The following is an 11,681-nucleotide window of genomic DNA, read 5'->3' as shown; positions in this document are numbered from 1 at the left end:
AACCGATGTCGTGCTATATGATGTCACTCCTCCGACCGGACACCGGCAGCACTTTAACCGTTCAGTCCGCACTTGACCACCGAATTCTAATATGCAAATACCATCTTATATTGTTTTGCTATTCTTCTTTTTTTTTTTGTTTGTTTAACTTTTACATGCTTTTCCAATCTGCAGCTGTAAAATCTAGAATTTCCCAGATGTGGGAGGAGTCAAGAATCTGATCTAAGTTTTTAACAGAAATTGAAAAATTTAAACTATTCAGTAAGAAGAACATTTATTTATGATTATTGTAAGTTATACATATTTTAAGTTATATATTTTTTTTTAAAACACAAACACATCGATGTTCATTCATCAATCAGTTTATTAAAACAAACATTAAATAATAAATGTATTTACATAGAACCAAAATATAAGACTCATCAAAAGACACAATGCAAAGCCTGTTTGTTATGTAAAATGATGTCCGTGACGGGAGGCCGACTCTCCGTCCAGAGTAATTGCAGTCACACGATGGTCAGTATGAAAAAAAAAAAAAAACCTGCAGTGGGATCTTTGGCAGCTGTGGTTTCTCCACCAGCTTTCAGCCATAAGCGTACTTGTCTGTTATGCCCTTATCATTTGGAGTCATCTGTCCACTCAGTTTCATTAGAAGCTTCACAATAAGGCCAGCCTGCAACCAAAGAGCAGATCAAAGAGGTTAAGTCAACAACATCACAGCAATTCAATGATTTTAGGTTTTTGTGTGTGTAAAATGAACATGTATCATCTTTTTTTAATGTGTAGTAGATATGAAATGTGCTAACTACAACATTGGGTCGACTTGATGGAAAGATTTCAAGAATTTTTGTGCTTTTAAGTCTTGAAAATAAAAAGGACAAAACTGCAAAATATGGAAAATAAAGCACAATATAAGATGCGTAACACAGTTACCTGTTTTGTGTGCACAATGAAGTTCATCTTGTTGTCTCCGCTGTGTATCTGGAAGTATTGGTCAGCATGTCCCAGCTGCCACATGAATGTGCCATACTCTAAACTAATGAGGAGGACCTGCAAGAGAACACATCAAATAAGCGATCATAATATGATAACATGAATGATATATTTATTGTTCACATTCTCATGTTACTCTTACTGTCCACTTGAATATCAAAGTATATCACACACCTTGGTCTCCATGTTCATGAGGTGCAGCCCCTTCGTGTTGACCCCCACGTACACTCGGATGACCTTGTGGTTGCTGGCGCTGGCCTTGGTGTAAACCTGCCCCGTGAAGAAAGCTGCCCCGTAGGTGGGGATGTCCCAGCAGTTCTGCAGGAAGAGGCGCTGCAGGTGGTGCATCTCTTTGCTCACCCCCTCACTGGTGCTGAGGGCCTGTTAGAGAGGAGAGGAAGACGAGGCTGAACTCCCTCAACAAGCAACCAGGTTTCAGTAAGGCAATGGAAAGACTTAAAAAAGTGTGTACTTTGTACTCGTGAAGAATTCTGTTGGTCCAGTGGTACGCTTTGCTCTTCACCTTGGATATTGGCACAATTGACTTCAGGTTTTCCTCACTGTTGAGATAAAAGTCCAAACTTTTTTTAGGGGAAACATACTATAATTCACAATACGTATCCTATCATGACTGATCATGCATTTTAAAGCGATACTTCAACATTCTGGCAAATTGGCCCATTTAGCGCAATTATTTAGTCATTTCGAACAGTGTATTTACTTTTTTTGTGAGGGCGAACTGTTGTTTATTCAGAGGTGAGTCGGGGAAGGTTTTCGGGACGGACACAATGGAAGTGGATGGTATTTTGGTTCCCCCTCGTCAAACTCATCAAATACACAATCCAACAACCCCAAAACACTTTGGTGGACACGTTATAATCCGCACATTAACTACGCTGTGGAACACCAACAAATAATATTGTAGCATTACGACACTGAAGCAAATACTGGGAACTACTTTTTCTTTTGAAATCACTACGCCCAGACAAGTAGTTCCGTCTTAGCAATCTTCGCATAAACAACTCAATCTCGTAATTTTGCATTAATATTTCACAGCGTAGAGAATGTGCGGATTATAATTTGCCCACCAAAGTGTTTTGGGGTTGTTGGATTGTGTATTTGATGAGTTTGACGAGGGGGAACCAAAATACCATCCACTTCCATTGTGTCCGTCCTGAAAACCTTCCCCGACTCAACTCTGAATAAACAACAGCTCGCCCTCACAAAAAAAGTAAGTATACTGTTCGAAATGACTAATGAATTGCGCTAAATGGGCCAATTTGCCAAAATGTTGAAGTATCGCTTTAACAGTTTTCAGGTCGCTTTAACAGTTTTCAGGTAAACTTGACAAAGCAAAATGTAAAGAATGGTTTATTTGATAGAATCAGATGTGAGGTTTTGTCTCTCTATGTCTGAATCCAGCTCTGGTTAGGGTTAGGACTTATTTACTTGAGGAACCCTTGCTTGTGCTTCTTGCTCTCATAGTTGCCATAGATGATCTGCAGGAGGAGGCTGGCCAATGTGATCAGCTTGCTGTCTGGAGCAGGGAAGAAGCCCTTCAGGAGGCAGTGACGGGCTTCATCGAAGAGGATGAGGATGGCGAGCGGATCCTCCACCTGAGACACAACAGTGAGAAGATGAGTTATGATGGCTCAGTATCAGTTTATATCCAACCTTTCCATTCACACTCAGTCTCACAGATTTTTCCGATGTCCAATCTGCAAATAGGGAGGTTCTTAAAACTGCAGGATACCTTTTTCTCAACCTCGAGAGGCAGCCGGACATCCCTGCGAAGGAAGAGCTGAGGCGACTCTCTCTGAGGATCCAGCACCGTCAGGTCCGTCACAATTTCCGTCCAGATCCGCAGATGCTGCAGCGGCTTGTGGTACGGCTTCAGCTGCAGGTCTGCCACACAAAACACACAAGTCATGCTTTGATTTTGCAGGTATTATGTACAAAAAAGACTATTTGAGTATGGACTCAAACATTTCTGATTAAAAAAAAAAAAAACACAAAACAGACATGAACAAATGATTTTCTCCCTGAAGGTCCTTCACTTTACTGATGAGGTTAACCAAGTTGAACATGCGGACTCACGGAGATTCTCTGAGCAGATCCAGATGGTGAAGTACTGCTGGGTGTCCTGAGAAAGACGCATGCCCTCCATGATCTGCTGCACGGTCGTGTTGTTGCCGTGTTTTAGCTCCACGGAGCGATAAGACCCATCCATCCGGTAGATACGCACCTTCTCGTACTGACAGATGAGAATGAAACATGACTTATTCCATCCATTTTATATGATAGAGGCTTAATCCTTTGCTTTAAAAAAAATCAACCTGTCTATGTGGAAACGGCCCCATCTAGTGACCAACAGAAATCAGTCTGAATTTATACTCACAGGGGCCACAAGGGGGTGTAGTGGGAAGCACTTACACCTCAGCACACTGGTCACTGAGTTCAAATCCTTTCTCTGTGTTTGGCACATCCAGGGTGTATTCTTTCACCCATTGTTTTTTTTTTTTTATCTTGAGTTTTAAACTGACTTTGCCATATATAACCAACTTGTGATAAATGTTCTTTTTACATTGAAATGCCATCAGATAAACACTGTTGTAAAAGTAAAGGTGTATGAATACAAACAAGTTTCTCAATCTGAAATTATCTTCTGTAATTCAAATCACTAAATCATCACACTCATTACATTACAGATGTAATGATGTAATAAGATACAGAGGATGTGACTCACCGGTTTGCTGGTGGCCTGCTGCAACAGTTTCATGGCTTCCTCCCATTCGTTCTGTTTGTTCTCCTCACACACTTGTAAAGGAGATCTTTTCTGCTGGTCCTCTATGTGCTGTCATTAGAAAGATTCACGATGTGAAAATCAGTACCAGAAAAGCAACATTTAGAATAACCTGTTCACAGTAAATCGAAATAATCGGTAAATGTTTTGTGACTATGTATGTCTTCAAGGGGGAAAAAAAGACAAATTATAGCTTTGAAGTGTGTCAACTACGAGTAGATGTAAAAACAGAATCCAAACTGAAATTATTGCACAAAGGTGCTGCAACTCTTCATTAGTATTGTTTATAAACTGCATTATGTGTTTATTTCAATCGAATCAGCTGCAGAAATGAGACACGTATTTCCATATGTGCTGAGTTTCCTACCCTGTCGATCTCTGGGTGCTGCAGCAGGAGTTGCACGATGTCTGCGTGGCCTCCTCGAGCTGCAAAGTGCAGCGGTGAGCTGAGCTGGCCGTTCAGCAGGTTTGGATTACAGTTACCTTTCTCAAGCAGCAGCTTGGTCGCCTCCACTTTACCATGCCTGGATGGAAACACAGAGTAAACAAGATTAACTCAATCCAAGAACATCTAAAAGAAAAAAAAAGAGTTTGGATGAATGCTGAATCCTCATGTGATCTGAATGTGAGACTCACCAGCAGGCATAGTGTATGGGAGCCCAGTGATCGCTGTCCAGCTGTTTGACCGAGAAGCCGCTGTCCAGGAGCTTCGACAGCAGCTCTGTGTCTCCTTCACAGGCACTGCGGTGGAGGGGGAAGTCATCCACCCACTGATGCTCCCTGCAGACACACAAGTATGTACTGTGCTTTTTCAAGACGGACAAAACAAAGCAAGTAAGACTTTTCAGCCATCAGTGGTACAGACACAGTCCCACTGATTACCCAGAGTAGAGTTTTACCTCAAAGATAAGCAGAAATTAACAACAGATGTCAGTGGAAAACACTCACTTGTCTTCTGCCATACAGTTGGGCCCATGTTGCCATTTCTCCCTTTTGGGGATCTGGATCTTGGAGTAGTCTGGAGCTCCAAGCCCAAAGTAGGGGTTGATGATTACCTTGTCCACCTAAAGACAAAACAAAACAGGGATGGTAATTTCAGTTTAAGCACCAAGAGATCACTTATCATCATCGGTGTGGTGCCGAGGTGTTTCTCACCCGGTTGGTATACTGCAGGTCAGAGCCGTACAGCGGGTTCAGGATGCACATGTCGGCCTTCTCCAGGGACATCATCTTGCTCTTGATCTCCAGAGCGGTGTAGCCCATGTGCAGCCCCTCGTCGCTCAGTTTGCCCTCGCCGCCGTACGCCGGGTTGCTGACGTTGGTCTTGACCCGCTCCATGGGCGCCGGCCTGAACAGGGCGGGGATGGCGTGCGGCACAGTGTGCTGCTCTGCCAACCACCTGCGGAGGTGAAACGCACTACGTTGGAGACTGCTTCACCAAAAACTTAATCTGTGAGGGAAAACAAGTCCTTACTTATCTAAAGCCAGGAGCATCTTGGAGGTAATGGGGCAGAAGTGAGCGCTGGTCTCACTGCAGACCCGCATGATGTCCTGGAAGCAGTAAAAACTGGGCATCCCTGGGCTGTGAACAGGCTTGCTGTTGTCTGCGCAGAAGGACAGAATAATAAACTGTTTGTACCACGCTGAAATATGTTTTACCAACTCTGTAGATGACATTCCCTGCTCACCTTTGACACTGACAGGCACAACAAATAGCGAGGCTTCTTTCCCTTCATTGTCCCCTTCAAGTGGAAATTTCTTCATGTGCACCACGCGCTTCCCTGTCAATCACACGTTAACCAGTTCATTTTGACTGTCCGTATCTCAGCAGCGTGGTGCAACTGGTGCAGAAATGTCTCACCTATGAAGCTTTGGTTATTTGAGATCGGTCTGATTATGTCATCTACATAATCCAATATGGATTTGGATTTATCTCCTCCTGCTTTGATGGTCGTAGCCAGAAGGATTTTCTTCCTCTTCTTCTCCTTCCCCTCCAAAGGCACTTCTTTCAACAGGATCTTCACGAGAAGAAAGAAAAACATGTGACCGAGTCTGTTTAAAAGCACAGACTGAATTGTAAACCACATCCTCACACTCTGTGGAGGAAGAAACTACAGAAAAAGTCAAACTGAATCAGGTCAACTGGATATGATCCTCTCACTTGGAAGCAGTTCTCAGTCCTGATAATTAACTTTGACAAACTCATCAAAGTTCACCACGAACTCACACATACAGCCATAAGTCGAGTTTTGCACATTATTAATATTTGAAATGACAGTCATAATTTACCACATCCTCAGTGAAGATGCAGCATTTTGAGACTAACGCTTGAAGTTAGATTGTGTAATTCCTTCTCTGTGTACCTCATAGGCTTTGGCCCTGTATTCCTTCGAGCTCAGGCTGACTTGACTCTTCGGACGAACGACAGCAACAAACACATCTTCGAAGCTGTCCTCATTGCCCATGGCGCTGCCTTTGCCTCAGACCAGAGAAAATATCCTGTGCGGTGGCCAAATGCTGTGGAGAGGCATGCCTGAAACAGAGGGTCATAGCACCTGATCAAAGTGACTCTTAAACGACTGGAATCCACCAAGTACACACCGACACCAAAGATTGACAAAACACATCCTCTATTCCATACTGAAATAATAGATTACCGGGCTATTGTCTTCAACCACTGTGATCAAAATATTGTGTTAGTCTCATCCAAGCAACAACAACAACAGAAAAAAAAAGTTTTCTAAGTTTTGCTTTGTGATAAAGTGAAGGAAAAAAGTGACCTCAAATTGCAAATACAAATTGCAGATTTTAACTAGACGAAAATAATACTAACTAAAAGTGAGACATGAAAAGAGGGACCTTGGAGGAGCAGCAATGATTTAAGAAGAAACCCAATAACTCATTGTGCTATTGTAGGTCAACACGTGGTAATAACCATAATTAAAGTGCATAGTAATTGTTGCTCATGTTGGGTTACAGAAAAATCAGCACTGAGTCCAGACATGCTGCCGTAGGACGCAGCCTGCAGCACTGACACGTAAAGTATGGGTCAGTTTTTCCAGAGTGAATTTTTAGCAGTTCCTTTAACCAGTCAGTCATATTAGAGACCCACCCAGAATAGTCTGTCTGATACAGTAATATTCCACGGAGCTGGCATTAAGATTGGTCCTTGTGTATATAGGCTGCAGGAAACCAGCTGTTACAGGTTAATTATAGTTAAAGGTTTCAATTCAAAGCCAGTTGGGACGTTTCGGTTTGAGCAGTAGGCATAACAACACAGATGCTCAGACACTAAGATTAGTGATGCAGCAGTAAAAACTACCTTCCTGCTCAATACACATCTTTATCATCCAAGCTGTATAGTGAAGGTGAATATTGTATACTGAAGTCCTAAGATACAGAATTTTTTTTAGAAGATGTCACTGTATTCAGCACCAGTTGGCATAGATTTTTTTTCTTACATTACTTTACATTGAAACTGCATTAAATTTTCACTAAATGTTTCAACGTGTTGAAGGAAAGATGGGGTGAATTATTAATTAGTTCTTGCATTGCCACTGTACTGATCACCAGATAAGATTGGGCTGTATGTGGGCTCTGGACTAAAATGAAAATGACAGGCTTGAAACCTGAATCTGTCAGAGCTGCATTTAAGAAGAGGAGATGCTTTTATTTTGTTAACGCCCTGTTGATTTCAGTAATTTTAAAGACATTCAGACTGTGAAACTCAATATTGTGATGCTTTATTATAGCTAGATGCGAAACAAAACATAACATCACACATGTATAGATCTCCTGCCATAATAATAATGTCATTTACAGCTTTGTGAAGTAAGAATTTCCTCTACCTTCCTCCAGACAAACTTTATAAATAAACTAGTTGAGTTCAAAGGAAGGTCACGCCCCGGAAACCAGACTGTTTCTGTCTTTAAAGTGTTATAACAGACCATCATAAACGATTAATCATATCGAGTCGCTCTGTCCCGTACTTTTTTTAATCCACTCCTTCACACCAGACATAATAAAGTTTTAACGGTCGTCCAGCGGCTGTAGCCGGGATGCTACACCCTGCCGCCGAAGGTTTCTCCTGTTTCCGCTTCGCTGAGCAGATCAAACTCACCGAAAGCGACGTGACGGCTCCTCGAGCGAACCGGACGCGGAGGGCAGGAGCTCCGCGAGGGCCTGGACGCCGATGAGGGAGCCGGGGGTGAACGGGAGGCTGGCCCGGGTTAGCCGCTCGCTGCTCGGAGGAGTCGCAGGCCTTTAACTCGGAGCAGGGGCCGGGCTCTGGCTCTCTGGCTCTCTGGCTCTCTGGCTCTCTGGCTCCGGCTCTGCCGGGCTGCAGGCGGAGGAGTCACGTTTCACAGCTGCGGCGGAACGACAGAGGACTCTGGTGGTGAGGGGGACTCGGTGCGACTCGGAGGAAAAAACTCAAATGTTCCTCTGCTGGGTTTTTAAAATAACGCTTGTTGTAAAGACTGACTTTTGTTGTTAATTTTGCAGCACTTACAGCAACAAATGTGAACATTTACAACATACAGCTTTTATAAAGCTACCACTGTAGTCAACATTTTATATTTATATTAGTTTTGCTAATTTATTTTTGTGATTTTTGTGCAGTTTTTCAGTAGGTTTGACCAAGGCCTAAAATCTTAGCTAAAGCTAGCTTAAAGTTGCTGGCAATAAAGAGAAGTTGTTAAAGCAAAGTAAATTCACAACCTGTGAAATGACTAATTGTTGTTTATAGTGCTTTATTTTATATTATTGAACACAAGATTTAGACATTCTCTAAACGTCAGAAATTCATATCAAGTTAATGGGCTGCAGCTTTATTCAGATATTAGTCAACCCTTAAAACTCCCAAATCTGTCTTTCAGTTTACTTCTATTGTCATATCTTATAATTTGACATATTGTGTTATTGCCTTGAATCAGTGATTACTTTGAATAGTTGATCATTTCACAACTTTTGCAACCTTTCATCATGCCTCAATCTAAAGAAATGATTCATGCACAAGCATGTCCTGACATTTAAACAACCACCAACCAGAAAAATCACTTCAGCCCCATTGTATTTAATGTCTTTTGTTTATTGGTCAACCAGAGTCTTTGTGTGATGGCACTTCAGACTGTCATTTTTCCCCTGAGATAAATTTTTTACTTTATGAGGCCTCTTTCTTTCAATAATTATGACGTGTTTAAAAATAATAAGAAAAATAATTGTAATCAGATGGGGTTTTTTTTATTGTATTTTGGTACAATTTAGAAAATGTACAGCACAGAACACACATCTGAGAGAAGTCTAATTATGCAGAGATGATTTGGATTTGCCATATTGACACAGCTTGAGCAAATAATAATTTATGTATGTTAATGGAGAGGCTGTATAAAACTTCAGCATTTCCTGACAGCAGCCGACAGTGGTCGTTTTGGATAATAATGCACACATGACAACAACTAACAATGCAAACATAAGATGCAGCTAAAGTACAGGAATACGTACAAGGCTTTGGTCTAATAAATCTTTATAATATAGCATCCTTTATCATTTTTCCCCCATTTGGCCACAGCTGAGCTGAGATGTCTCGCTGTAGCCACCCGTCTTTCTCTTTCTCTCTCTGCAGAGGTTCATGTTGAAGGTGATTTTTCCGGTTGTTTGCACTGACTCATCACCTCCTGCATCTTCTCCTGGATGTCATGCACCCTGCCGGCCCACTTCTCCCACACTTCGTCTTCGTCGTCTTCAGTAACAGCTGTGTAGGCCATGAGGGCGATGAGGCCCATGTGGAACAGGTGAGCGATGTGCGAACAGCGGTGCTCCATGATCTCGCGGTCGCCGTCGCAGTTGTCCAGATACACCTTCAGCAGCGGTCTTCCAAACAGCGAGTGTGTGCCCATCACGCCGCGGTAGTAGACGTCCAGGCTCAGGTCGCTCTTGTCTCTCTCGTAAGTTTTCTCAAAGTTGTCCATGTAGCGCTGGGTGTGGTCTGGATCTTTCTTCACCTGAGCCACCATGGTGTTGAAGGCAGCATACTGGTGCTTGATGAACTCCTCATACTTGCCGTAGGTTTCGTTCACTTCATCAATGCGGATCTTCCTCAGGCAGTGTTGGTTCTTCTGGGAGATGCTCTCTAGTTTAGTATTGATTTCCTGGAAGTCCTTGTCCAGCTCGTGGCCCTCTTCATCCAACAGGCCCTTGCGGGCAACCCCGACCAGGGAAGAAACTACGCCGAAAATGGGGTCGATGGAAGAAGCGAAGGAGGAAACCTTCTCCACGCAGCACAGCACTTTGGCTGCAGTTTTCTTGATCTGCCCGGCGTCAGCCATTACTTCTTGTCTTCTGCCACGCTACAGCCGAACAATGTGAGTCAGTAGGCTGCAGGGGAAACAAAAATCACCATCATGCACCATGAAACTAAAATTAAACCAGTTCTCTGGTGACATTTATGTATGATAACTTTTAACAGGAGTTTCAACTTTATCACAAATAGTCTGAGACGGCTGTTCATCACGCTTCACCCTGAAAATGTAACTGAGGGCTAAAGCTGAGCGTACACACCACATGTCACCAGCTGTTCTCTGACACCACATATTGTGTAAGGCGATGCCAAAAGGTGTCATTTTACATTCTGATGGTACAATCAACAGGCAGCACTGAGGGCACGCGTCATCTGCAGACTACAGCCACCACTTCACGCTATTGTCTGTAGCCGTACGTTGTTTTCATGTTCTTGATTATTGAATATCTATTTGATCAAAAAATGGACAGACAACTTGAAGAAATGTCATGTTTACAGTCAAAAACTATGAGATAAATTAGTTTAAAGAGAGTGTAAACAAGCCCATATCTACAATACAACTCATTCTTTTAACAAGCATTTAAAGTTTTAGCTATACTTAGTTGTCATTTCATGTTAGAGCTACTGTAGTAGAATGAAGAGATCAAAAAGTAACAGTTTTAAACACTGTTTAAGTTTTTATACACAGAGTTAAAACTTATTTTATCGAAGAAATGTGATCAAACTAAGAACAAAAAAAAATCTGAATGATACCAAAAAAGAAAATGTTTGAAAAACCTGAAAAGACTATCTTCAGTTGAGTTTAAGATACTTTTTTCTTGTCGTTTGAAATGTGAAGTTTTGTAGATTTTTTTTTTTATAATCATCTCAAAAAGCACTAAAAATCTGTACTAAGAAAACATTTGCAGCAGTCTAATGCTAACATGGAAAACCTCAAACCCAAATCAAACAGGAGTGAGTCTTTGTCATATTTGTGGCATTAATCATCTTTCTCAATGTTGCCATGCTGGAAAAAAATACTGAGGAACAACAGTGGGTGTGTCTTCATTTGTAGTAACACTAAAAAAAGGAATGCAAGCAAAGAAATGGCTCCATCTTGGTTTCATCTTTAGCTGCTGGAATAACCTACAGTAGCTTGTTTTCCATCTTCAGCCTGAGCTGAAGATGTGTTGCGTTTCTTTTGAACCTTGTTTCCCTCATTTCCTGATTCCTAACCACACGAACATGATTCAGCCTCCTGCGTTGCTGTTAGTTCATCACTGAGCTGCCTCGGCTTCCATCCAGACTTTAAACACCCTTCATATCAGAGATTATAAAGAACAAGGGCATCAGATGTTTACTCACCGGAGATAAAACTGCTGGTATCCTTCAGTCTACTGCAGCCGTCTGAATTTCCTTTCCACCATTTTCCACCCCAGTCACATAAGGACTGCCTCCTCCTGCCAAATAAGGCAGTAGAAACCAGGAAGTGAGCCAAGCCTGCTCCGTGCTGATTGGACGAGGCGACTTCCTCCAGATGTACTGCACGCTGAGATTCCAACCAGAGGCTGCACCATGAGCACCGGACATCACATTCAGTGTTTATTT

The 11,681-nt window shown here is 42.2% G+C and overlaps 2 protein-coding genes across 2 annotated transcripts; both read right to left on the bottom strand.

Moving 5' to 3' along the window:
- Positions 1 to 346: 346 nt before the first annotated feature.
- On the bottom strand, positions 347 to 8,155 carry krit1 (KRIT1 ankyrin repeat containing). The gene is made up of 17 exons (XM_030120871.1): positions 7,917 to 8,155; positions 6,160 to 6,329; positions 5,658 to 5,814; positions 5,485 to 5,577; positions 5,271 to 5,400; positions 4,952 to 5,195; positions 4,745 to 4,860; positions 4,433 to 4,576; positions 4,164 to 4,320; positions 3,740 to 3,847; positions 3,091 to 3,247; positions 2,747 to 2,898; positions 2,443 to 2,609; positions 1,466 to 1,553; positions 1,168 to 1,374; positions 934 to 1,050; positions 347 to 673 (listed from the first exon to the last, which is right to left on the bottom strand). The coding sequence occupies exons 2-17, from the start codon at positions 6,259 to 6,261 to the stop codon at positions 584 to 586; spliced, it is 2,229 nt and encodes a 742-aa protein (XP_029976731.1). The 5' UTR covers positions 6,262 to 6,329; positions 7,917 to 8,155; the 3' UTR covers positions 347 to 583.
- A 444-nt stretch (positions 8,156 to 8,599) lies between these two features.
- Positions 8,600 to 11,552, bottom strand: rpz2 (rapunzel 2). Its single transcript, XM_030120895.1, has 2 exons — positions 11,439 to 11,552; positions 8,600 to 10,171 (listed from the first exon to the last, which is right to left on the bottom strand). Exon 2 carries the CDS (start codon positions 10,120 to 10,122, stop codon positions 9,424 to 9,426), a length of 699 nt encoding a protein of 232 aa, XP_029976755.1. The 5' UTR covers positions 10,123 to 10,171; positions 11,439 to 11,552; the 3' UTR covers positions 8,600 to 9,423.
- Between the last annotated feature and the right edge of the window lie 129 nt (positions 11,553 to 11,681).

This window comes from Salarias fasciatus, chromosome 22, assembly GCF_902148845.1.
Source record: "Salarias fasciatus chromosome 22, fSalaFa1.1, whole genome shotgun sequence".
In the NCBI taxonomy this organism is placed as follows: Eukaryota; Metazoa; Chordata; class Actinopteri; order Blenniiformes; family Blenniidae; genus Salarias; species Salarias fasciatus.
Note: the sequence above shows the minus strand (reverse complement) of the source record. Positions and strands in the feature narration are given on the sequence as shown.

Coding starts and splice junctions, on each gene's coding strand:
- krit1 (XM_030120871.1), bottom strand. CDS start 6,261: ATGGGCAATGAGGACAGCTTCGAAGATGTGTTTGTTGCTGTCGTTCGT. Junction 4,321..4,432: donor CCCATACACTATGCCTGCTG/GTGAGTCTCACA, acceptor GTTTCCATCCAG/GCATGGTAAAGTGGAGGCGA. Junction 674..933: donor TCATTGTGCACACAAAACAG/GTAACTGTGTTA, acceptor CTTTGGTTGCAG/GCTGGCCTTATTGTGAAGCT.
- rpz2 (XM_030120895.1), bottom strand. CDS start 10,122: ATGGCTGACGCCGGGCAGATCAAGAAAACTGCAGCCAAAGTGCTGTGC.